The 27,735-nt window shown below is 47.5% G+C and overlaps 1 protein-coding gene across 1 annotated transcript in view; it reads right to left on the reverse strand.

Moving 5' to 3' along the window:
* The window catches only part of LOC142814512 (neural cell adhesion molecule 1-like), a 335,247-nt gene extending 307,759 nt beyond the window's left edge, over positions 1-27,488 (reverse strand). The window contains exon 1 of the mRNA XM_075893325.1: positions 27,138-27,488. Coding sequence (XP_075749440.1) covers positions 27,138-27,186 — 49 coding nt within the window. The 5' untranslated portion in view covers positions 27,187-27,488. The remainder of the gene's footprint in view (positions 1-27,137) is intronic.
* Positions 27,489-27,735: the final 247 nt, after the last annotated feature.

Here is a 27,735-nt window from a genome sequence, read left to right on the forward strand (position 1 = left end):
GCGATCTACGTTTCCTGCGGTCAACCTGCATCAGAACGGCTCTGATCGGAAGACCCTGCGGGCACGTCTGTATGCTTTTTTTTCGTTTTTATTCTGTGTCTTTTTTTCGACGCCTATTCCCGCTCCCTCCTCGCCCCCAGTGCAAAACCGCAAACCGGTTACTAGTAAGCGAGAAACAGCCTGCCTAGACTGGACTTACAAGAAGCACACATACACAGCGCTGAAACTTCTTGCAACTTTTTTTTTGTAACTACTTTGCCATTCTCCGTCGCAGACTGGCAGGACGGATGAACGAACGTAGCTGTTTGGGACGGGGCACAGAATGAAACCGGAAAAGAAGATTCCGCTACCGATTGAAGAAAGCCGGAGAGGACTCACAAGCAGCGAAAGAAGGGAGACAAGGGTGTGTTTTAACAGAGAAGGAAATGCGCAGGAACCCTCCCCGCTCCCGTTTCCACCTTGGTGATGTATAAGCAAAAAGAAACGCCCAACTCAGCAAGAACGGAAAAGTTGGCGAAAAAAAAAAGAAAGAAAAAATATAGGTATGCGGATACGCGGAAAGAGGTGATAGCGACATTTGAGGCATCCTGTCTTGCGCTGCTACTGTGTGACAAGTTTAATTTCCTGTCGCCATCTCGCGAGGCGAAATGCCACTTGCAATGCCGCTCATACGAATTTTTATTTGGGGTAGGGGGGTGAGTCGAAACAGAGGGGTGCATGATATTATTAACCCTAATACGCTACAAAGATACCATATGCAGGCGCTACACAGGCTATGTTATATGAGCGGAACGAGGATAAAACGATAGTACTTTTGATATGAAGTCAAATCTGAAAGATATCTGTTCTGACAAAATATTGGACGTGTATCTTCACTATCACAGGAGTGACTGAACTCACCTAGGCTTGTTTGCTGCGATCAGCTTTTGAACAGGCAATGAACGGTAATTGAAGAAAAAAATTGGCCACGTATCTGCATGTTTCTGCAAATGTCGAAAGACTATAGTCCTGCGTGTGGAGAGAGTGAATAACACAATTATTTGATGTTCTGCGCAAGAAAATCGCAAAAACCGGTGAGTGGTATTCTGGAGGCGCTGCGTTAGAGTGCCTTGAGCGTGCAACGGAGGCGAACGAGCACATCAAGTTACGTCACACGCGAGATATGAGCGCCATCTGGTAGTTTTCTTAGAAACCAAAGCGCGTGGCTCTGAGACGGGTGTGCGCGCCCGTCTCAGAGGTGATAAGATGTAGAAAGCGAGGTGACGGGTAGGTGCCACCACCATCTCGTCTTAGCAAAGCGTTGGAAACACTCCCCGTTCTGTGCAAGCGTTGCATGGTAAGCGCAGCGTGATAAGCGGTATGTTCCTTAAAATTACTTATATATGCCTTTTCTAGTAAGAGATTCACATGCAGAATGTATGCGTGTTGTTATGGTGCCCCAGACATGAGCAATAATTGCTTTTTAACTGACAATTACACAAGCATGAACGGTCAACTTTGAGCAACATTGGTGGTCGCTGCGGATGGGGTCGGCCGTTTCAAGTACCCGAGGCTGTTAATAGTGGAGAAATAGACAAATGTATAGACCAACAGACAGACAGACCAAAATTTTTGCGTCGAAGTTCCCCAAGAAAGACTATCGTCTTTAAAAAACTGGCCCCGTATCTGCATATTACACTGCAATTGTCGTCGAAATACGATAGTCTTGCGTCTGGAGAGAGTGAAAAAAAAAACGTTTATTTATTGTTCCGCGCAAGAAAATCGGTGCATGGTATTCTGGAGGCGCTGCGTTAGAGTACCTCGAGCGTACAGCGGAGTGAACGAGCGCATCAAGTCGCGTCACAAGTGAGACATAAGCGCCATATGGCAGTTATCTCGAGCGCGCCCGTCTCGGAGGTGATAAGGTGTAGAACGCAAGGCGACGGTTAGGTGCCATCATCGTGTGGTCTTAGCAAAGTGTTCGAAACACTTGCCTTTCCGTGCAAGCGTTGCGTGGTCATCGCAGCGTGATAAACGCTACGGTATAGAATTGCTTATGTATGCCTTTTCAAGTAAAATACACACGGAATATTGGCGTGTTGTTATGGTGCCTCAGAAAATCACAATAATTGCTTTTTAATTGACAATCACAAGTATGAACGCTGAATCTTGAGCAATATTGGTAAGCGCTGCGGATGGCGTCGGCCGTTTGGTGTATCGTCTGGGGCCGTTTAGGGTACCATTAGGGGGCGAACAAAGAGACAAATGTTTTTGCGTCGAAGGTCCACAATAAAGACTATCGTCTTTAAAAATACTTATTTTAATGCTCACTCAATTATCCTGGCGGAAAGTGGACTGAGATTGAACCATTTCAGACGCTACTTATGAAGAAGTGACTGTAGATGCGTCATATACTAATAGCATATACACCAGCAACACTGTCCTTGCCACCATTTGCATGAAAACAAATAAGAACACGCTAGAGCGTGCCGTTCATGTGAGGGAAAAGAAGTATGAACGTGGGAGACGTTTCGTTTTGATGGGAGCATTTGGTGTGATCTGTGGTATGCATGTGCATAAAACGCGCGGGACTGCTCATGCATAATGGCGGCCGTTGGCTTGATTTGATTTGTTGGGTTTAGCGTCCCAAAACCACCATATGATTATGAGAGACGCCGTAGTGGAGGGCTCCGGAAATTTTGACCACCTGGGGTTCTTTAACGTGCGCCCAAATCTGAGCACACGGGCCTACAACATTTCCGCCTCCATCGGAAATGCAGCCGCCGCAGTCGGGATTTGAACCCGCGACCTGCGGGTCAGCAGCCGAGTACCTTAGCCACTAGACCACCGCGGCGGGGCGGCGGTCGTTGGCTGCTTCCTGCAAATGCGTACAGATGGAGCTGCAAAAACTTCTTTCCTGCAGCTCGTCTTCTTGCATATATAGAATCAAACCTCCAGCTAGAGATACAATGCAAAGTTGTTGGTTTTGCTCATGAGGGAAAAAATGTTTTTGACGTGAATCGTGACCCTTTGCAGAAATATGCAAGGTAGCTTTGCTGCAAGCTTGTTTTCCAACCAAACAGTCTCGTCTCCTTTTTTTCGCACACTGATCTTTTACCACTCCTATTACAGTGAAGGCACGCGAGTACTACAAAACGACTGCCCCCCCCCCCACCCGCCAAAAAACGACTATGTGGTTGTCCCCCCTGAAACGAACCCACAGATCGCATAGTGGACTATGCACTTGTTCTTCAAAAAAAAAAAAAAGAGGAAGTGGTGGGTAAGAGAAGGCAAAAACACAATGAGTGAGAAAAGCTGTCTGTGAACGAGACCTTTTGGTTCGAAAACAACTTTGCAAGAAAGCGCCCTACTTCTGTGTGCCTTCCCGCCAGACAGACGTCGTTGAAGAAGACTGACAGGTCTGACCATCCCCGCCCGATTACACGGGTCGCGAAGGGGACGTCCAGCGAACAAGAACACAACGCCGACAAGACCGAAGGGGTTGTGCCCAAACCTTCTACCCGCCAGCCTCCGTGGAACGGTCTCTGATCTTTCCTCTTTCCTATTCACCCTTTCGCTTTCCTTTGCGTCCTTCCAGGCATTGTTAACAATAAACCAGTCTCGAAACAGAAACGACCCTGTCACCTCCTTTCCGAGGATCCTGGACTGCACGCGAACGGCCCAAGTCGTCGTGCTTAGCTGAGGGGCAGCTAGAAGTAAGTCACTTACCAGGTGATAGGAACTAGAGTGACGAAGTTAGGGCGCGATTAATACCCATGTCACAAGTGACAACTTAAGTACACTCTGAACGACTGTACTGACAGTGTCATGTTGGCGGTTCGCTGCTATGCCAGAAAGCGAAGTTTAAACGGAAATGTTGACAGTGGCAATTGACGGATTTCTGGCGCAACACATATTTGTTATTTTGGCGCCTCACGCCTCATCATCGGACCACGTTGTCTTCCTAGAAATAGCACCAGTGGCATACTCTCTCGCAAATAACTAGAGAACGACTCACCTACACGTGCGGAAGTGTGCCTGGAAGTAGACAACGTGACGGACACAGCCATTGCACAGTTAGAGCGATGCTGCCGCATCCGCATAGCGGACATGGCCGCGAACTGCCCGAGGTTGAAACCAGCGAGGCTGTTTGATGTATATAGACCTGTTTAATTACATAGCAATATTCCTTATTACGAAAACAACGGGTTAAAATATTATGAGCGGCGCTTTAGGCTACAGCGTATTTCTGTGCAAACCCTTGGTACTGAGGCTACACACTTCGTCTTAGCGAAGTAAGGTTGGGGAACACATTGGCCGGCGTGATTACTTTGCTGCGAGTGACACTAAACTTTCTCGCGTGACAGCGCACTAATACGTTCGCGGCGAAGTACACTCGCACAAAACATCAATGATTCCCTCGGAACCTTTCCCTCAGTGTATGTACACGGACTACGCTCCGCGGCAAAACGTGACGCCATTAACCGCCGCGCGAGTGCATTCAAGACACCGCTGTAACGTCGCTACAGTCCCCCCTGAGCAAGAAACCAAGTCGGTTCCGAAACGTCGAGTTTTCATACGTGCTTTCACGTATTAACTTAGGTTGGAGATAAATATACTTCTTCTCAGTTTACTTACCAACCAGACATACTTCTGTCTAATGCTATATTCAATTCGACTCGTCAGCCACTATGCTGCCTTCATAAAAGTGATTACATACAACAGGCTTTAGTACATCAAAGCCTCAGTACATCTTGCTCCTATTCAGCCCTATAGTCAACACAACTAGCAAAAACAACAGACGTATACGATTGTGTACGAAGCATCTGAAAGTATTAATAACGATTGCTGCAATAAACTGGTTTTTATAACTGTGGTGCTTAGTCATTGCTAGCTATCTGTACGAAAAAAATCGTTTAGGTCAAAAATACGTTCCTGCGCGTCTAGTATTGTGATATCCATAACTTGCGCGTCTTCCCCCTTTGGTCCACCTTCAGGCCGGCTGCATGCTTTAACAATCGTTACAACGCAAACGTATTTTTTTTCTGCTTGGCTAACTACCGTATTTCAGCGGTGTTCCAACGGCCGAAGTAATATATTTGTGTGTTTTTTTTTAAAGGAAACCTCAAAAAGCGCCTATTCCGTGGAATGCACGGTACAGGACACACATGTAAGGCGATTTAGGTGAATTCTGTCTTGAATCCATGTTACAAATAAAAACTCGTGACTGATATTTCTAATTCCGGTTTCGCACTGTTACCTTGGATCGTGATCGGTTTCGATACGGATAGAAATTGATCGTGATTGACTAAGTTGATGACTAAGGCAGCCATTCACAGTTCAGAGATGTGATTCATACCTGGCTTAATCACGAGAAAGAGTGCGCCGTGTGACACTGTTACAACATTGCTTCTGTAAGTATGTAGTGATGCCGACATTGCAATCCATAATTTCCGATCTCACGCGTACGCAGGATTGGAAAGAAGGATTGTTAAATTAGGTCCAAACGGGTTAAACGGTGCGCACTCCGACTGGAATGACTGTTACACGAGTAACGCATCTGGTATTACGAATGTAGTTTGGGTCGAGAGTTGACCCCGCTGGCTTCGGTTCAAGGGAGGCCACAATCGAATCGCAGTGGTACCAAGGGTGCGCCTAAGCTGACTGCAAAGCCTTCAAGGCAAGAAACCGGCAAAGCCCACGCGTTCATTTACATTAACCGGTCGCGAAGTATGGTATGCCTTCGCACAACCGGAAAACGTGCGATGCAGAGCTGTGTGAACACGAATGAATGCACCGGGGCGTAGCTTGTTGCATATTTAACCCGACATAAGCTTCGTAGATGATGCTGGTCTACCGCAGACTGCCCGTGCAAGCACCTTAACCTTAGATATACCATGCATAAGCGAATAAGGAAGAGACGCGAGAACGCATTTGGCCCAGCTCGAAATATGCAGGTCGGAAATTTCTTGTGGAGATATCGGAAGCATTTATACGTATTATAACGGTTATTAAGTTCATACGACGTAGATTCTGCAGGTGTTCATATATTTACAGAATCACCAGAGATCGCTAAACACTCCCCCAAAAAGATCAAAATTCGGCACGCCGTGTAAAACTGGCTCACGCTTAGCGGCACCGACATATCGTGCCGCAATATATCTTCAGAAGCCGTAATGCGACCAGTACACCCATTTATCCACCGTGAACTCAGTTCGAATTGCGAGGCCTCTGGCACTCCTGAAACAAGTGATCGTATCTTGTACGTCTTCCCACGGTATTTGTGTGACACATACCCATTTGTTTGAGCTAACTGTTACCATCATTCTAGTGGACCAGTTGTGAGCGGTAGGATTTACCACGTCTGTGGCACCTACCCGTTTATGATCCCCGCAAGAGGTACCGTGGATACCGGACACGAAAGGCTCGACCAGGAGCAGCATCGCTGTTGAAAAAGGCTTGCCATTACCACTCATCGGCAGAGACTTTCTCGGGAAGACCACGCAGATGTCGTAGGCCCCCGCGATGCGCTGAAAAACTTCGGAGTCGACGGGCTGGGACTTCTTCGCCGTTATTTTCTGGCAAACCGTGCATGAGGGCGATCACGTCTCCTTTTGAAAAAAAAAAAAAACCTCTTACACGAGTATTTTAGGTATATAATTTCGTGCGCTTCCAGCCATTTCTTCTGGATTTAGGAGAGCCCTAAATTCCTACATCTTTAAAGTCTATGTACTGCCTTTTCGCATTTGGCCTTTCAGAACTGGGCACGACGGGCAGTCTCTCTCTCTCTCTCTCTCTCTCTCTCTCTCTCTCTCTATATATATATATATATATATATATATATATATATATATATATATATATATATAAAACACTCACTCAGAGTGCTATCGACGCTGACATCGATTGAATGAATGACGGAGAGAGGTCAGAACAGCACCGGTGAACAACGAACGCGTTTTCCAGGTCACTCGGGACACTTCCACGTAAATTGGATTGAACGGAATCGACAGCGACGCAGCGGAGGCCAATCAGTTTGCCCCGGGGAATCTGCGCAAGTGCCAGCGTATCGGCGCCACACAACCTCCGCAACGGCCGGACAGAAGCCATGCACGCAGTGCCAAACGAATCGTTTTAATCAGTTTATTACTGAGTCCTATACAAGACACCTAGAAGAACGGCGAATCGCGTCTAGAGGCGAGAATGAAGCATGCACGTTACAGCACACGAACAAGGGACTACTAACTCCTCAGTGTTTTTATAAAAAAAAAACTGTTGCGAGAGTAAGTGTGACAATTTATTATTATTATTATTATTATTATTATTATTATTATTATTATTATTATTATTATTATTATTATTGAAGCAAAGACCTTCTTACAGAGGTCTCAAGCTCATCTCAACTAGTGGGCCTTAACCACGAAATTATGCCCTGCAAGTTTTGGGACAGTCAGGAAGGTAGAAACGGGGGACGTCCACACGAAATAAAGTCAGCTAGAGTGCCTCCTCGAAAGACGGCCTTTCAGATATCTCCCATATGGATCCTTTCTAGAGATGTGGCCTTAGGCTTCACGACAATATTAGTATTAGTAGTAGTACGAGGAGTAGAAACCTTTGTTATGCCCCCCCCCCCCCCCCCCACGAAAAAAAAAAATCGCAGCATATCCACGGAGCGCATGATGATGAGTGGGGCGAAGCCCTCGTCAGTCCGTGCGCGTTTCCATCCGTCCGTGCATCCGTCTGTGTGACAATCCATGCATCCGTTCATCTGTGCGTCCACGCATCCATCCGTGCGTCCATCTGTTCGTCCGTTCATCCATGCATCCGTCCGTAGGTCCGAGCATCTGTCTGTCCTTCCGTCCGAACGTCTGTCCATCCATACGTCCATCTATAGTGAACACTCCAAGTACCGCTATCTAGCATATTTTCATCATATAAAAGTACCGTCATCCAGCGAACTTTCCAAGGACTAAACGAGAGGTGACACGGCTGGACTCGAGGAGTGGCACGCGCGCACTTCCGTAGGGCCGGCGCTTCGTGTCTACTTCCCACCTTTCACCACCGCTAGTTCATGGCACTGCGTCTCCACCCTCGCTAAACTTCCCTAAAACCAAGTAGATTACGTCCAGCGAGTTAAACGTGGTAACCCTGTCTAATCAGATGGTGCTCAAAGTGCCTCATTGATGAAATGACCGATACTCGTCTCCGTACGTTATTTCATCACAAACTATATTTTTACTTATGAATAACGTGGGCTGATTTCCTCCTCAATTCAAATTACTGCGCACGTGCCGCTTCTCTAGTCCAGCCGTGGAGGTGGCTACACTACTACTACGACGAAGGCTACTACTACTACATACATCGCGGACGCACGACCCACAGCATAAGGAGCTTCGCCCCTAAAAGAATCCTTGAGGCCAGTCAAGTTTGCGTGACTCAACAACATACGTTGTTTTCTTTAAATAAGGGACAAGGACCAGGCCGCATGGGCCGACACATGCACAGGCCGAGACATTCAAGAGACGGACCACGAGTTTGAGCCTCCTGGCTTAAGAGTCAGACGGCGAGGTGCGCACGAAATAAAGATGAAAGCACGCACGCTCACAGCAGAAGGCGCGCCAGCCACATGAGAGAGCGGCTGTCAGTGCGTGACCGCTTTCCCCGACAACTTATTCGACGCCTCGTTCTCCGAGTAACTACACAAAAGCTTGCGCAGCAACACCGTGCCCGTCGCGAGGTCACACCGACACTAGCCACCATACCGACACTGCCGGCCGGTTTCGCAGGTGCTCTTCTTTTTCCCAGTGTGATGACCTCGTCGTGCGTTCGTGTCACCGTATAGTCGCGAAGAGAGACGCGTCGCAGGCGTCAATGCCTCGTATGGAATGAGTGCGGCTCGGAGATCGTGCTGCTCATTTAGGCGGGCTCGCAAGCCGCGACCTGTTTTCGCGGGTGACATCGTGTGCGCTCGGGGCCGCAAGACTGCCCGCGTTAACGAGAGCAACATTCCGTCTGAAAATTAACGGCTGTCTGTTGTTACGGCGCGGTACATACAGAGTTGCACACCCAGAGTGACTAAAGAGATAACGACCGAGAGTGGACTTCAGCTAGGGATCTGCAGGTCATTGAGGAAGGAAAATAAAAAAAAGAGGAGGGAACACGCCAAGTGTCTACAAGCAAACATTTTCGGACGCCGCTCCCCCACCCACTCTCCCTACGCGGAGCTCACCTCTTCCCAGCATGCACCTGTTTCATTTTTATGGCAGTGTTTCAAGATGTTCACGTGACACACTTTCCTTTGTTCCTTCATGATGTATGCCCTCAATGAATGAATGAATGAATGAATTGATCATTAAAGTAAGAGTTGATGGATTGAGTGATTGACCGATTGATTGATTGATATGGGGGGTTAACATCCGAAAACCACTATATGAATATTAAAGTCAGAGTACTGCTCTCAGAAGCTTTTAAATATTACGCGCGAGATTCTGTAAAGAGAAATATTGGCCGTCATGTTTATATCAAAGTTCGGGCATATAAGAACTAGTACTAGGCTCAAACTTAAAGAATTCGCGTGTAACCTTATTTGCACATAAAATTAGTAATGATATTAGGTAATGTTAAAATTCACTACTGAATTATTCATTCATTTATTTATTTCAAAATACTACCAATACTAAAGGAATCATAGCAGGAGGGCATATACCGTAATTTAACACAAATTTGACCAATTGTCACACAATGGAAACAAGTAATTACAAAAAACACAAAAAGATTGGTAGCATGTAAATAACGAAAAAAAAACGCTCTCAATAAGTTCACGTCAATAAGAGACAAAGCTAACAAAAAATTGAGAAAACAACTGCCTAGCAGAATACGTGATTCGCTTCAAGTGCATTTATGAACTATGTTAGTGACGTGCTTTCTGTGATGTATATAGGGAGAATATTTCATTCTCTTATGACCAACGGAAAAAAAATCTTGAAACAGTCCGTATGAAAGGAGTTTCCCGTGAGCATCTGAGTATGGTTATGTCTTGCAGGTCGTGTTTGTAGACTTATGAGGTGAGTGACATTTATATTCACTTTATTATGAATAAGCAAGCACATGATTTTAAGTCTAGCTATTTTGGCTCGGCGCTGGAGGGGATCTATACTAGCACTTTCCATGGCAACGCAGTAGGTGAAACATAGGGCCCGCATTTGTTGAAATTGAACCTTATTGCCTTTGTAAGTAGTACAAGTTCATTCAGTGCGAACGCTAGTGTGTATATGCCCTAAGCAAAACGGGGACTGTGACGAATATGCGATTCTGCGACAACTTATACGAAACCTCAATGGCATCTCTCTTAGGCATACAATAGTTAAAACAACTTTCGGAATCAATGACACTGTATAAAAACGTACCAATACGTGCTTTCGAGGTATAGCCGACACCTCGTGACTAAGGCGCGAAATATAAGACGATACAAATCACTTCGATATATAAGCACACAAAAAAAGTACCTGTACATACGATGCTTTACTCGCTTGGCTTACAAGGTGTTCATTCTGCACGCGGCTTTGACACATAGGTAAGAAAGATTGCGAACATACCTCGCAACGCATGCTGCATCGATTCCCAAGCCCCATGTACACCATTCATCATTCATTATATGCCGTTTCGTATACACAAGTCATCCGATATCCTGTTGCGAAGTTGCCCTTACGCTGCTATTTTACACGTACACTATGAAGTTAGAACGTAGCCGCCCTGTTACATCCTGTTCCTGGACTCTCGTATTAGAGGTATAGGCACGCAAGCATCAACCACTCGCGTTAGGTTTGGAAGGAAAGGAAGACTCTTTCTAGATAGACCACTCACGTTACCAGACCCAAAACCTCCTCCTCTTCTTTTATTACATCGCTACTTCTACCGAGTGTTTGCTGCACCACAAAAACTGCATCCTGAATGGAATGTTGTCGCTCAAGAGCTTCAGAAAGATGCTCATTTTTGGAGCCCATGTAAGTGAGAACTGTGCAGCAATCATAGGAGGATCGGGGCCTAGGTGAAATGATAGAGGAATGTAGAGGGCGCCTTTGGATGTGCACACATGCACTGTCAGGTGCCAGGTCCATCAAACTAGGAAAACCGGTGTTCAGTGCACTGGGAGTCGAATTATTTACCTCAACGTCAGAGGCGGACGTTAACCGCCGCATGAGATGCGATTATGATCGTGTGCTTTGGTCACAACAAGACAAAACTAACGATCCCGTGTCTTATTCACATCCAGAACGCGCATAGTTAACGCGTCAACATCAGCAGAGCGTTAGAGAGATCCAGAAACTGCGAATTTGTCGACAGCATTTGCCCAACGGCTTGCTGCATCTATAGAGACGACGACGTATCAGACGGTGCGCGCACATAGCAGGACTATAAAACTCAGTTCGGCTAGAGGGCCGCAGTCACACAGTTCCGTGACGCCCTGGTCGTTTCAGCGCCCAACGTAAAAGCGGTGAGGAAAAAGGGGAGAAGGTCGTATGTACAAATATTTGCCAAACGTTGTCATTTGAGATAAAGTGTTCCTCATGTCTCATATACGATTACTTATGAAGGACGTTTCGTTCCAGCGGTGCAACAGCATGCATGACGGTACCGACCTTCAAAACGACTGTATTCGGATGCTAATTCTGAAATATAGTTTTCGTTTTATGGTTATGTTTCAGCACATAGTGGTCACACGGGGTACCTTAAGAAAACAATCATTTAGACCAACAATACCTGCGTAGCTCATGAACATATATTAAGGTAAAAAAAAAAATGTAGGTTGATGAGATGCACGTGAGCCCGCGGGCAGCGTGTTGGATACCATTGATATATAGCGTACATGATAGAGCACTTGCGGAAATTATGCACAGAGATGAAATAATATTTTCGATATATATATAGTTGCCGGAACCAACTGCTCGACCAATATGGCAGGCTTCTCCTCCACTGCAACCCTAGTAACATTTTTTCCTCTTACCGCAGCCCACTGGAGTGAGCATACTTGACATCCACATTGGCAAACTAAATAAATAAGGAATGAAGAGCGGGGCAAGTGGACCACCTTTTACAGATTTAGGTGGCAGCTAGACGTGTAGACCTTATGGAGTGTTTTAGCAGTCACATTAACACGGTATCGTTTCAGCGGCTTTGCGTGGCAATAGCGCAACTTTTCCCGCTAGGGTACTACTGCTTAGTATGATATATTAAATAAGTACCGCGATCAGAAAACGTTCTAGCTTCGCGGGCTGCTCAAGTCGTACCGTATTATTTCCAAATACTTATACTTGAATTATTTGTAAATATTTTGGGATTTAATAAAAGTGACGTGCTGACCACTACGGGTTGTTAAGCGACTCTTAAAAGACCCAATGAATGCCCCACATTTGTTTCTAAACACAACTAAGTTACAAGCAAGGAATAGGCGACAGCGCACATCACTTCTTAAAACGACATCATGCGTCATATTGCTAACAAACTCCCGAAATAAAGTAGAAATAAAATGACGGGTTGAGTCCCGCACCAAAGCGAATGAGCCCTCAGTGCTGGGGTTATTACAAAATCGTTGGGTGAAACGCGCTCGAGAAGAGGCGCTCGCGAAGGACTCTCTAAGACAAGCGGTACTTTATACGTCCGATGCTGCAAACAAAAGGACGTTGACGCAGGAAAGAGAAAAGCGGCCGCCTCCGGTCGGCCAAATATGCCCCTTTCCTCGATGGGCGACGACGATAGGGTCTTGAAAAATGGATGCCGATCTAAAGGAACGACGCCGCCAAACGGCGTGTGTATAGCGCCGTCATCGCTCTCGCTACTCGAAGCACCGCTGCTTCGCCGTTCCGCCCCATTCCTCGGCGAGTAACGCTGCGAGCACACCGCGATCCGCTACACTCGAGGTCCTCGAGAGTCGACTCGAAAGAGCCCCCTTAAGTTTTCTTTTAGGTTGCGCTATTCCATTTCTTCGTAACACCTTGCGCGTTGACGCGCTTCGAGATGAAAACTGCGGTGCAACCTTCTGGAAGAATGTGCTGCGATTGAAATACAGAGAGAGAGAGAGAGAGAGAGAAAGCAATCTGCAAGACATATGAAAAGGATACTTGAGAGATGCGTCATCAGCGGGGGAGAGGGAGAGGACCCACACACACAAACGTCAGCATATATGGACAATTACCGGCTAAATTTATCCTAGAAAGCTGCTTTTGTTTGTGAGCCAGTACCACCGCTATAATTGGACAAAATTCACGTATATGCTATGCATGCGCCTTTTGTACTGGCTCGCTCTGTCCTCCTCGCGCCCACGTCCGTCATAATCGCGCCCACGTCCGTCATGCAAACAAACACGCTATCGATGTAGCGTGCATGAGTATTATAAATATGAAAAACATTAACTTAAAAAGAAAAAAAGTGCATCTCACGGTGTGTGGTTGCAGTTTGCCGACGCAGCTAAACGTTTCACCTAAGTTAAAGCTTGCTAGAAAGGGCATTTTCACAGAACGAGGTGTTTAGCTTCGCACGAGAGACTGCCAGGTATATATCAATGCAGACTATGCAGCGCCAGTTGAAAGAGGCAAGTTCAACACTGAAGAACAAAGTTCACTCTGAATCAGTACACCATACGACTGGAATACACAATAATCAACCGTTTTGAATTAATAATAATTGTTGGGGTTTAACGTCCCGAAACCACGATCTGATTATGAGAGACGCCGTATTTTGAAGGACCCCGGAAGTTTCTAACAGCTGCGGTTGTTTAACGTGCAGAGAAACTCAATTGGTGCACGGCTTCGAGCATTTTAGCCTCCATCAAAAATGCGGCTGCCGCGGCCATGATTCGATCCAGCGACCAGGAGGTCAGTCGTCGAGTACCATAATTGTGGCGGGTCATCAGTTCTCCAGTTAAATACAATGACGTTGAACATTCTATAAAAAAACATACTGGTCTGTACTAGAATGATAGCCTAATTTACACACTTTTGTGCTTTTAAAAGAAAGCGAATCAGCGCTTTGGGCAGGACAAAGAGATGGCAGACATGGCACTAACAGGCAAAATTGATTGTAGAACAAGTGCAACATAGATAAAACCGGATCCTGAGCAAACAACAATAGACAATAAGCAAGAAGACCAAACGTGCTACACAGGAAATATGCCACATCGGTTCCTTTCTCACTAACTTGTTTTGTTGCCTGCACAGATGTCAATTTTTGTTGCCTGACAGATGTTTCTTTAGGAACTACGTTACAAACGGTTTGACCTAAAGCGTGCGTCACCGAGCGAACGCGAACGAAGACGCAGACAAAAAGGGCCTGTAGTCGCACCGGTTTAGTAATACGACCGTATTATCGCGCTTCAACTAAACACAGAATACGTTGCGCTCACTCCACCTGGCATTTCTCATCCTCCCTATACGGCACACCCGCGATGCAGAGGCCGGCAAGAAAAGAAGCAACGCCGGAGGCCGAGCTCACGACCGCCCGTAACTTTACGAAACTCGCCTCGTGGTGACACAGCCAGTACGCTACACACACGCGAGGAAGAAGGCGGCACAGCACCGAACAAGGCGTTGGGATGCGAAACGCATGAACGCTGCGCCGGGTTGTCCCGCCGGGTTCCGCTTGTTTCGCTACAGGTCCAGGAAGACCGCGGACCTATATGCGGGCGCAAACTGGCATGTACCGTACGTCGAGGCACTAGATTATCCACGGTGCGGAATGGGGCACGCCTGAAGGAACAGACCGCTCGCGGCGGCGTTCGTGACCTACGCCTTTCGGAACGGACAGTGCCCGGAGGGTACGGGTCTTCGTTTTTTATTTTTTGTTCGTTTCCGCGCTTTCGAAAAACCGGACGCACGGTGCGGTGCGACCCGTTGTACCATCACTTCCGCCTTGACCCCGCGCTTCCGATTGCCCGTTGAGACCATAATATGGTCACGGACAGTGTGTTTAAAAAGATGACGGAAAGGGATAGAAAGAAACAAAAAATTAATAGGAAACGAGGACCTGCAAAGGCGGGTGGAGATTACGAGAGACGAAGAAAGCGGCACCTGCTGCCGTGACTCATAAAGGCGGGCACTTCGGTTCCCCGAAAAGAAGGGATCTCGCGGTCGCCTTGCTGCTCACTGGCCGTACGTAATCACCTTTACGCGGCGACGAATGCGGAGGCCCTCCGCACAAGAGTGCTCTACAGTCGTACACGTCAAAGTGATCCTCAGACGATGCCTTTCCACCTAATCCCTCCCTACACCTCAACTTTTTTCTGAAGTGCACAACGCTGATTTTATGGAAGCTTAAAGGGGCAGCGAGCAAAAAAAGAAAAAGAAAAAATTTGGAGAGTTCGTAAGGCACCACAGTGCATATGACGCAAATGTCCTTTTTTGGTGCAAGACTTCAAATAAAAAAAACACATATGAGAACTGCTCCTTCGGGAAGTAAGTACACTGCGAACATACGCCCTTTTGAAAAAGACGTCAACGAACGTCATATAGGCTTGAACGTAACTACAAATGTCCAACCGAGACTGGAGAGTTAAGATAACGATGGCCAAAAATGTGCAAGCAAACGTGAAATAAAATAAGGGAGAAAACCGCTCCGCTAAAGCCCACACCATAAAACACAATCGTTTGAGTCTGGCAGAAGTACAGCAGAAAATGTTTCACAGAGGTTCGCTAATCTTGAGAGAAAAGGCAATATTTGCTTTATTAGTTACCTGCACGTGCGCTCTTTGCTTTTTAGCCCCGTATAACATTAAAATAGGGAGATTACATAAATGCCCAGGTACACGAAGAAATGATTGCAACACGTGAAAAAAAAATCTTTTCATGTCCTACGTACAATGTTAGGTGGCAAACTTCGAATATCGAACAGTTCAAACAAAAAATGAGAGTATCGCTGCACCACGAAACCCTGAAGAGAAAAAAAATTACCCGCAGCTTCCCTCGGGGGAACACTGAGGAGGATGCGGAGCATATAATTGGTTAACGGGGTGTTAAAGTGCGACTTACTTGGGTCGATGGCTAAATTGGTTAACGTGGTTGTGAAATGGGGTGTTAAATTGCGACTTACTTGGGTCGATGGCTAAATTGGTTAACGTGGTTGTAGGAGGGGGTGTTAAATGAGTGAACACGTACACACGTATGCGAAAGGGCGGCGCTGGTCGAAGGGACGTCGATCATTGTGTTTGTGGATTCGTTGGCATTCATTTCACGGCGACTTCGGACGTCGACGCGCCGTACAAACCAACGGACGAGCGGCAACTGAGCGAGCGAGCGCCGACCTTGAGTATATATACAGCGCGCCGGCGCATGCGCTGTCAGCTGTCGAATGTTCTCGAAGGAGAAGCGCGCGCGCGGCACAGATGGCGACGGCGCGACGGCGCGTGCGCTGTCAGCTGTCGAATGTTTGAGAAGCGGTGCGGACGGTGCGGACGGCGCACTACAAGGCGCGAGTATAAGATGCTTCCGCATCTAAAAAAGTCACAGTTCTGACACAAGGCCGAAGCAATGAATGCGATGACAGATCGTGCTTTTATACCAAGTAAGGCTAAAAGATTTAGAAAACATACGAAATGCAGTGAACTTGGTCGACAGTGCTTGAATTGACAGTAATGCAGTAAACAAAATATCTTGACAGGTGGTGTTGTGAATAGTTGACTGTGTGACGTCCGACAGGAGGTGAAGTCCAAGCTCAACATCGAGGAACGTGACAAGCCACTGGTTTTCCCGTCAAAGTACATTGCCGTTCACGTCCCCAGGGACAATCACCGGCACATCCTGTAGGCAAACCACACGGATATTGTGCAGCGAGAAGTTCATGACGTTAGCCCACAAGGCTTCTGATTAGATGCATATTGATTCGACGACGAAGTCGTGCGACGTTTCAACGGCGCGAGCGTTACCACAACTCATTTGGGGCAGCGAGTTGAGCTTGTCCGTCTAAAGTGAGTGTGGCGGTGCGCATTTCGATGGTAACCGAATTCACAGGCAGGACATGACCAGCAACTTCCCGAATAGTCCTGGACTTGATGCGGGCAATTTTTCATGTTGCTTCAGAGTGAAAGTGGAGCCAGAGACGTTTTGGAATGCCCCTTTCACCCAACTTCAGTGAATTCACTGCTCCATTTATCAAGCCATCGTACACTTCAATGTTTAGGGATACCATGTATGGCTTTGTGAGCGACATGGCTTAATTGGTTAATGCAGCGCGCTGAAGATCGAGGGATCGCTGGTATGAATCTTCGGTGGGTGCGTTGCAATTTTTTTTTCGATTTATTTTCCTCGTGGCTTTCATATACATGTACATACAGAGACATAGCCGGGACATGATGTTGAATCCTCTGGAAATAGCAACCACCAGGGGTTCTTTAGCGTGCACCCAAATCTAAGCAGACGCCAATCTCGCATTTCGCCTCCATCGAAGTGCGACCCGTCACGGCTGGGCCGCACTTCGATTCCTGTTATTTATCTCTTGTATGAATTTAGTTAAAACAGGGCAGGAATAACGAAGCGGCACTACACAAGGAAATGAGTGGTAGGGACCTTGACGATGAGATATATTGTCGATAGATAGGGTCCACATAGCAGTTGACACCGCAGGAGTGCTGCCGTAGTTCTCACAACCATCAGATATGTCCATACACTGAGGTAGCTGGTGTATGGACACATGTTGTGGTGCCCCAATCTCCATATTTCGAACTTTGAATGTGTATATATACTTTCGCTGGCTACATCACGGAGTCTTGCTACTATACTTAGTGCATAAGACCTTCACTAGGTCCGCCTACTGACTATTTTACGGAAGGGTTTGAGTCCCGCCATACTGGGCTGTTAACCTTTGTCTTTTGTATGTTTAAAAGCAAAACGGACTGTATAGACGCACATGCACAAAGATAGTTGGGGTGGTGCATATGATGTTTCATGGCCTAATTCAGGTCATGATATGCAAAAACAAGAAAACGTCAGGCTAACAGCCCAACATGGCAGGGCCCGCATATCTTACGGAAAACAGCCTACATACGTCAACCACTCACGTCACACGATACGGAGAAACACTCACACGAGCTCATGGGGGGAACAACCAAGCGGAAATCACTTCTCGAAGCAGTGTCACTGAAACAAGTTAACTGCGAACATAATTACTCGAGCACTTATCGGCGTTTCGATCTCCGCGAAACAATTCCATCAATTCACTAAATGCAATAATTAAAAACAATTAAAAAACATGGCATGGGAAAGAAAGAGAAACATTTTCTTTCTCGGGTCGAGTGACCGAGAAACGCCAATTTATCCGCGACGTCCTTCTGGCGCGCAGCTCACTATAATAGCAATGAGCCATCTACTTTTCTGCGAGAAGCGACCGGCAGCCACGATCACGACGCCAGTCACGTTTTCCGGACCGAAGAGAGGCGAACGTGTGACCCTTCCGACGATTTCCCCCGCCCCCCTCATTCCCCCCACTCCCAGCAAACGGCTGCCAGCGAAATCAAGGAGTATAAAGAAAGAATGGCTGAAAGAATAAAAAAAGGGAGACGTCGTTCGCCGGCTGCCACTTTCTCCTTGATGGCTCGGCAGAACGCTTTCATCACGAGAGGACACACCTAGATCCGGGCTTGCATCGTGAAAGCGGCTCCCTTCGCCCTACTCTGTGCGTGGTCGTCCACTATCGGCGCGCGCACAAGGAAACGATGGGTACAACATGCAGAATGAGAAAACCACGATAAACGTCACCGGTGGATTCGCCCCACACCGTATTGCGAAGTCTAGAAGGTCTATTTGAGCGTTGAAGCATTCGTTAGACACTCAAAAAACAGTTTTCCATATTTGTACCTTTTCTTATATATATAACGTAGTCGTGATGGATTATGTCTAACGTGACGACTCCGAGGTTTTAGAAACACGATGAGCGCACACGAGGTGCAGAGAGCGTGTCAATTTGTTATTGAATACGTAGATAGGTGTACGACACAAGCTCGTGAAGTTGTTTCTGTCAAATAATGTGATACCTTAAACTCAACAAACGGCTATCTCCAATCATCATTCCAACCATAATCATCCTCGTCAGCCTGCCTACACACGCTACAGGGCGATGGCCTCTCCGATGTTGATTCAATCAACTCGGTCCAATGCTTGCTGCTGTCATGTTATACCTGCAAACTTATTAATCTCATCTGCCCGCCTAATTTAGTGCCTCCGACTGATGCGTTTGCCTTATCTTGGAACTGCCTACAATATGAAAAACGAAATATTGGCGATGCCAACAAGTGTATGAATTCTCAATGATTAACTAGCAGAAGTTATTCAGACGTATGCGCAGCTCTTACAGCTGTTCGCCTTTGAGTATTCCGCAGCTCAGCCTTGCCGACGCGAGCACGATCGATTTTGTACACGTGACCACAAGGTTTAGGAATGACGAAGCCGTGAAGATTGCCACTCGTCTACTTATGCTAACTGAAAAACTTTGGTAAGAGCCACTAAGTTCTGTAGACTAAAAAAAGAAAAAAATGGGCAAGGCAAAACTTCCCTTGAAAAGATTCAAAGACGAGCAGTGCGTTTTATTTATTCAAAGTATGGTCGTGGTACATCAGTTACGGAACTAATGCGAGATAACGAAATCCAGACGCTACAATCGCGGCGCCAGCTTCTCCGTCTAAAATTCTTGGACTCACTAATTAACAATAAACTAGGGCTAGACCCATCACATTACGTTACCCCAGTTTCGACCAGGCAAACTCGTCATTCTCATGTCCGATCCTTAACTCCGTATTTTGCGCGGACAGATTTATTTAAGTTTTCCTTTTTTCCGAGAACTGTAACAGAATGGAATAACTTGCCTTCTGATTTCCTCCAAACCTTCGATCTTGATGAACCCAATGTTTAATTCTGTGAATCTTGACCCCCCCCTCCCAATATTGCTTGATTTTTTTTTTGATGTTTCTCTTCTACTCGCTCTTCTCCTACACAGATGTATTTTAGTCAAGCTGTGTTACTCATGTACTGATCGCGTGCTTTCTTTGTTTTGATGTTTCTCTTCTACTCGCTCTCTTCTTACACAGATGTATTTTAGTGAAGCTGTGTCACTCATGTACTGATCTTGTGTTTGTGTTTGTGCCCCTCCTGCGTGGGCCTTTTTGGCCTGCAGTATTTCACAAATAAATAATAAAAATTAGAAAAACACATTGTTTACAGTTGTCGTCGTCCCATACTTGGTGCGGACCGTGACGATGAAAAGGCTTGCCCTATGGTCACGTTAATACAATTATTATGATATTTCAAGTTTTGCGTTCTAAAACAACGACATGATTATGAGGAACGCCTTAGCGGATGACTCCAGGAAGTCGGTCATCTGGTGTTCTGTAACGTGCACTGACATGTCACAATGCACGGGCCGCGAGAATTTCGCCTGCATCGAAATGCGACAGACACAGCCGGGATCGAACCCGGGACCTACTATTAAGCAGCCGAGCACAGAAACACACACACACACACACATCAGAGGGAAGTACGTGGCACGTCCTGTGGCGTTTGTTTTTTTTTAAATTTCCCGCCAAGCTTGAATCTAAACACTCCAATATACACACAAGGGAAAGACAAAAACGAAAACAAGGCTGAAAAAAAAACGTGCGAAACGCATGACAGGAGAAGCTAGAACAAAAACTTCAAAAGAAACACATGCGCGCCGAGCAACGAGATCGTCAGCGGAGATAAGAGCTGAACGAGGGAAGCCCGGGCAAGCCAAGTGAGCCCGAGGCGACAGCGCGGGAAAAAAACAAAGAGCCGGCTGGCCGCTCGGTTCGCCGTCGAGAAGAAGCACGGCACCCCGCAATCATCCCTTCGCGTTCAAGGTTGGCCGCCGTGAGCGATGCGCCGCTATTAAGGAGCCGGGCCTCCGTGGATTCGGGGCCCACCCGCCGTACGGGCACCCCGGGTCGACACGACGGCTGTGCCGCAACACCAGCTCGAAGTAAGCGGTTATGCACCCCCGTGAAGGGCCCGAAACAAAACACGTCGAACCAGTGCGAAAGGACAAACCGAGATTTAACGCGAAGTTTTTAAAAACCAGCCATTGAAAGAGAGAGAGAGAGCGAGAGAGAGAGGGGAAACTTTATAAAAGTGTCCCTGCTGGGGTCAAAGGTGGCAGACGGCCGGGAGACGTCGCCCTCTCAACCCCCTTCCTTAGGCGGCGGCCACGCCTTGTCTCTTTGCGAGTGCATGCAGTAAATGCTCTCGAAACAATGGCAGATTAACTGCGTCCAACAGTAATGGCTGTAGGAGCGAGGCAGATGCAGCGCTTTGGTCCCCTGAGCCCTAAGACAATCATTAACACAATAATCCATCTAACCTTCCACAGACGATCGCACCAAATGCATATTAACGCGACATAGATATGTTATGGGCAGGGGAGACTCGCTTGCTGGATTCCGTGCCGACCGGTTGTGCCCTCGCGATCTCCGGCGTCAGCGTAGCTCTGGCCGACTGGGCTCGTCCTACGTCACATCCTGACGCCGACGACCTTCGACGACAGTGTAGCTATCGGGTTGCAGAAATTAGGTGCCTTTTCTCATCTTCTAACCACCACCACCACCACCACCGACTGGATTTGCTCTACGCCATCTACCGACGCCGACAAGAGCTCTCGCAAGTGTTCCCCGTCCTCGGACTCCAGTGACCATGCTTCCATCTTTCCTATCTCTTCTATCCCCTCAGTTCGTTGTCGCTCGCTCTGGCTTACCACCTTACGTCTCTTCCTCTTTTCTACACCTTTACTCCTACCCTTTTATCCCTCCTCACCCCCATCCCTTGTGAGCTACTGTTGAGGTGTCGCTCACTGAAGCAGACAGTTACGAAGCTCACTTTTCTCTTCCTTTCTCTCTCAAGAATCACTTCTCTGTTATGGGCATCGAGAGGAAAGATGTAAAATTCAGTAACGAGTTACGTGAAGGCTCGAACTGTCGTGAATATCCAGAATCAGCCGAGCTTGCATCGAACGTATCAGTTCAACGTAAATGGAACGTCTTCTTAAGCCAGGAACCAAAAAGTCCGATAAGTAAACGCCCCGTCACAGGGCTCAATTGCCACCAGTGTAAACCAATACGCGAAACGGTCTTAGTGGTACACTTAGGGGACAGGACTGCCCAAGAACGACGTCCAGATATGTAAGCGCCACTCTCACGTCCTCTTCTACCTCAAAATAAAAAAAAATTAACCAGGGCTGTGAAGCAAGTTGATGTCGGCATATAAGAGCTGTCATTATACTTTGAAGAGGGGTGCCAATCACGTTCTCCCGAAGAAAAACCGCGCGTACACATATACACACACACGTAAACAAGGAAGCGAGGGAACAGACAACCTAGGCGCGGGCGCTGAAGCAGTTTTATCGCAAAGCCTACACCTCTCCTCCTTATGTGACTAGGCGAAAAACGCCCCCCCCCCTCTGCCTCGCCCCCAGGCCCCTTCTATGCCTACGAACACACCGCAGCCTTGAGGATAGTTATAGCGCGAGACCAAAACGACGACACACAGATAAGAAGGACACGAAGGACACTTGTCTCTGTGTCATCGTTTTGTTCTCGCGCTATAACTATCGTCATGCCATACCAACTAGCCCAAGCTGTCACACTTCTAAGTCGCAGCCTCGGGCTTTCATTCATTTATCTTTGTTTATTCTTTATTTGGTGCTGTCTTCACAAAATAAAGTGGCACCAACTCGCTGTGTGGCGTGTCCTGTTCATTGGTTTCACCCTCGCTAGTCAGACGCCATTACCACCACCCTGCCACGTGGTGCTCGACACCAGCGTTGGTTTCTTCTCAGCTGGATCTTGTGAAAAGAAGAACGAGAAATGCGAGATTGAACCATGGTCCCTACGAGGAAGTACGGCTCAATAGCGAAATCCGACTGACCGAGCGTGGGGTCAGGTGTCGGCGCAGCTGCACTCACGTGAAAGCTAATTTGCGCGGCAGCACGTTTCGCGTTTTTTTTCCTTCGAATCGACGACTGTGGAGTGAGAACCACTTTGGGAAAAGCATTAGCAAAACTAGAGTCACCCAAATCTCAATAGCGTGCACGATATGCCCCATTATTCTTTACGTCAGCCCCATATAACAGTGCCAAGTAGCAAAGAGGGCAACGCGTACCCACCAAGCAGGCTCAGCTGGACCCATCATCTGCTGGAATGTTCCTTCACAAGGACGTTGCTCGCATCAGCGCACTCGAAACCAACAGTCAGCGCGAGTAGTCTATTGGTTTTACTCGTATTTTATTTCGTAGTTATCGAGAAAGTACAATTCAGTGATACGTAACACACCCACTCATCAGATTAGCCGATGACATGGTTCACCTGAGGTGGGCTCAATTGGAATCACGTCCTGAAGAAGGAACTGCCTAGCAGACAATGGGTCCACGGAGCACGCGTTGTGGGCATGCGCTTACCCTCGCCATGTTAGCAACTTGGCTTCGTATTACGGCCATAACTTACAGAAAGTTCACCACTCGCGCACGATAGTTTTGAACGGCTGTACGCACATGCATTGACCGAACGTTTCCAAGGACAGCAATGTGAAATCGTTTCCTTTTAATCGGATGTGTGTCATCGTACGCCGACAAACCACTTGTTCCAATATCGAAAAGCGTTATATAAAAGGCACATTAGTTTCTTGCACACTCATCCTATGTATCTTGAAAGTTCAACAAAAGAATAATTATCCCCCAATTTTTGTTATTTTTCTTTAGCACAGCTTTCGCTAAACATGACCGCATAGAAAGGGTCTTGTCTGCAAGTAATATCTACAAACGGTCACCCAAAGCTTCCAAAAAAAAAGATAAGGAAAGGGTTGCAGAAACGAAAAGGAAATCGCCCATCTTTTTCTTAGTATGTAAAGACGTCCCCTTCCTCTATGCACAATCTGAACCTGGAGCGCCCCTCCTCGCCCAACAGATAAAGATGCGCCATGGCAGTCAAATCACCGACAAACGCGTACCACGTTGCATTTCCTTAACACTGATAATAAACATGTGCAGAAGCTCGTCTGTGAACAAGGCCTTGGGGAAAGTATGCACCACCAGCCTGGTTCAATACTTCCAGTCGGTTGCAAACAAGGTTCTCGAAAACCACCGTCCTTGTAAGCGCGAACCGCGAACGACGAGATGCTGCTGCACGTGCGGTCTGCGCGTACAGTTCTGCGCGGCTGTTCCACTTTACCATGCCACGAGGAGGACTTCAACCTAAAAAAAATTCTGGAAAATATAGCACACATGCAAAGACGTCGGGCCAGGTGGGTGCACCCGAGCTTTCCCGTCCTTGTGACTTATGACCTGCCTGATGACTCCTTGTTGGGAATGGCCGCAATGAAAGCAAAGGAGGAGCACGCATGTGGGGACCTGTTCGAAAAGTGAGGCCGCGCGATGACCAGACTTGCAGGCCACCTGCTTTCACTTTTAGGACTGGGTCGCTTAAACTACCCCGGTGAAACTTTTCTGTTTTTACTTTCTCTAACTACCACAGATTCCAAGGAAAGATATTTGGAAATGGTGCAATGAAAACTTTGCAAACTAGTGTGACCCTAGGGCACATTTTGCGACGTCCGTAAGATGCCTTTTCGGTAAAAATCATTTCCCCCGAAACCTCTCCCTTCAAGACTGCTTTTCACGTGTTCCGAGACTGCGTTCCTCCGCATTCCAGTGAAGGTTCGCAGAGGAAAAGGGGCTTTTCGTAATTTACTGCGGGAATGCCACGATTATAGTTAACTATGGTGTAAAAAGAGGAACCAATCAAAGAAAACGTGGGGACGGGTGCTGAAAGGAACGGAAAACATTCTGCCAGCTGGTCTGTGGTCGAGGCTGTACGTACCAGGAAACGAATTTGCACTCGAACAGTGACATCACAATGTGTCCCTTGATATGGGCTTGTGTACAGTAATGCCTGACTTGTGTGTGTGAGTGTGTGTGCTGTGACCCCGTGACTCACCGGTTTTACAAAAATTCTTCCAGAAGTTGGCAGATCAAGGGTTTGATTAGATTTGCGGCCATACCCTTTTTAACGGGTGGGCATCAGCAGACGCCCTGACATAGAAGACAAGGCCAAGAAATCGGCCATCTGGTGGTAGTGGTTCTTGCAGAAAGGCACCTAATTTCTGTCTGCCATAAAGCGACACGGCGCAGTGCAGGACTGCTTTCCTGCAAAGTGGTTTTCCAACCACGAACTCTTGTGCACAGACTGGTTTCTTTGCTCACTGTTCTTTTACTGCTCCTAGCTCCAGTGAAGGCACGCGAGTACGACAAAACGACTTTTTCTCTACCGCCTCGTACGAAACCTCACATCAGGTGCAACGATGTGGAAGCAATGCAAGAAGTGCGACCAGCAAAACGCGCATCTCCGCGCGTCTCATGGTCCCTCGCGTGGCATTCGATTAGTGCCGGTGCTCTCTCGTGTTTCTTGGTGCTCCCCCTTGGCGCCACTGGCGAACAGAAGACAGCTTCTCATGAGATAGGAAGTCCAGCTGGCCGCCATCATAACGTACTCAGAGCAGAGAGCCTGTATGTGACGTCACGCGGAAACTAACATATTCAGCCGTATAACAAACGTTCAACCGCGTATTTTGTTTGGAAGGCACCAAATATCTTGAATTACTTTTGGTCCAAAAACGAAAAAAAAACAGCTTTTGGTGGCAGAAACTTGCCATTTTTTGTTGCAAACGCATCGATGCAAGAAGTCTCGCAAGCTTTCACAGCACTGCACGAGGCACGTATCGTTCGTAAAGAAGGGTGTGCGCTGTGAGAAATGCAGTCTGAACGAGAAGTCTTTGTTGGAATGCAACCTTGCAGGAAAGCCGCCTTACAGTCTTTTGCAAATGGTCACTTTGACTGCTGAACTACTATTGGGCGGGCTGTTAGAAACACTCGGAAAACAGACGTGAAATGGCTGCCACCTGCACTGCCATGGTGGCAGTCGAAAAATTTGCTTCACACAGGGCCCGCTATGCGAAACAATTCATGACAAAACAGTAAGAGTGACTGGAGAGTAATGAAGTCAGGTGTATGCTTACTTTCAGACTTCATTCCGCGCCACATTTGTGCGCGTAAATGTATAAGCTCCACCCCCTGCTTTTCTTATCGCCTTTTATGGCCAGTTCTCGTAGTATCGTAGATTAGCAATGAACGAGACAAAAGATTAGTCTACGAAGCAACACGACTTGTGCTGTAAATGAAAACTATCTTTAGCTTGACCAATGTGCGCACTTCTAAAACGCGCCGCTGTAAACTTTGATTGCGGGACAAGGCCGGGGCTGAAACACCACCTGTGTCACTCAGCTTGTTCAAGTAAACATATGTTAAAGTTTTCTGGTGATGCAACGTCATTTTCGTATCGGTCAGAGCTTTCGTTGTGCAAATGAGCTGTCGTTTGATGTTCACCAAAATAATGGCAGCGTTTAAAAAGAATTGTGATATCATTGACAAGCGCAGAACGCCTACATGGAGATCTGTAGCGAGGTTCTGATTCACCACTTGAAGTTGCTGAGTGGAGCTGAATAAACTACCAGTTACGTCACACCACATGAAGTTGCTGAGTGGCGCTGAATAAAACTTCCAGTTACATCATCGCGCTCGCAGAGTAGTCGTTTCTTTTCAAGTACCCTGAACGAGGAGATTCAACCAGGACTGATGACGACCGGTTGTGCGGTACACGCAAAAGCGCCCAGGCTCAAGCTACTATACTTTTGCGAAGCATTTTTAGGAGTTATGAATATGCTGTCGTGTAGATTTTAAAGACGATCTGCATGTGTCCAACAACTTAACACTTGCGGTGTTCATGGGTTGCCGACTATATAATGCGCTAAAGTTGTTTTCGTTGATGCATGATACGCCCCCCGAAAAGCAATGATCGCCTAGACATCGAAGCGCCGCGTTTTGACACGTGCAAGAACGCGCTATTCACCGGACCACGCTACAGGTTATCGTCCCGGCGAGAGATGCACCGCGCACTGCCTAGTCCCCCAAACCGGCGAGCCGCCGCTGTCAAGGGGGGGGCCCGGTGAAGCAACCGGCCCGTTCTGGCACATTCAAATAACCATGAGCGACGACGTTGCAACGCATCGAAACACGTTTCTCAACCATTCAGGCTCGAACTAAAAGTCAATCTTCGACTGACTGACCTGTTACGACGAGCAGAAAAGCCACCAGGACGGTCTGAAGTAAATCCATAGTGCCGCAGTGGTGTGCTGTAGCTGTAGTCCCGGTGGAGGGGGTAGAGGAGTACGGGGCAGTCTGGCGTGGGTCCGGTCGGTGTTATTCCCCGGGGACAGTGGCGAGCATAAGCGGCACACTGGTAAAACACACACCAAGCACACACGCACGATCACGCGCGCGAACGAGGCAGGAGGATGGAGCACAGGGGGAGAGCGTCGATCCGCAAGCCAGCCCACACACTGCAAACAGAGAGCGCCTCGTTCGCTCGGTCCGGCACGATGCGCCTAGGTTTTCGAATGTTCCTGCGCACGCCGCTAGGCTACTGCGCCGCTTTGCTGGCTGCCGGGACGCGCAAACCGGCCGCAGCGGCGTCCCGCCGCGGCTAGGAGCCGCGTTACCCTCACTAGCGCGCTGAGATAGAGTGCGCCGTGTATTGTTCGGTTTTCAGCCTTAAATGACACCTCGAAAGAATGCACAAACAGTGAGAGATCAACGATGACTCGCTCATTTCACGGCTTGTTCGGTGCTAGTGAAACAGGGTCAATTTTATTGCGCGTGGAAAGA

This window comes from Rhipicephalus microplus, chromosome 4, assembly GCF_043290135.1.
Source record: "Rhipicephalus microplus isolate Deutch F79 chromosome 4, USDA_Rmic, whole genome shotgun sequence".
NCBI lineage: Eukaryota > Metazoa > Arthropoda > Arachnida > Ixodida > Ixodidae > Rhipicephalus > Rhipicephalus microplus.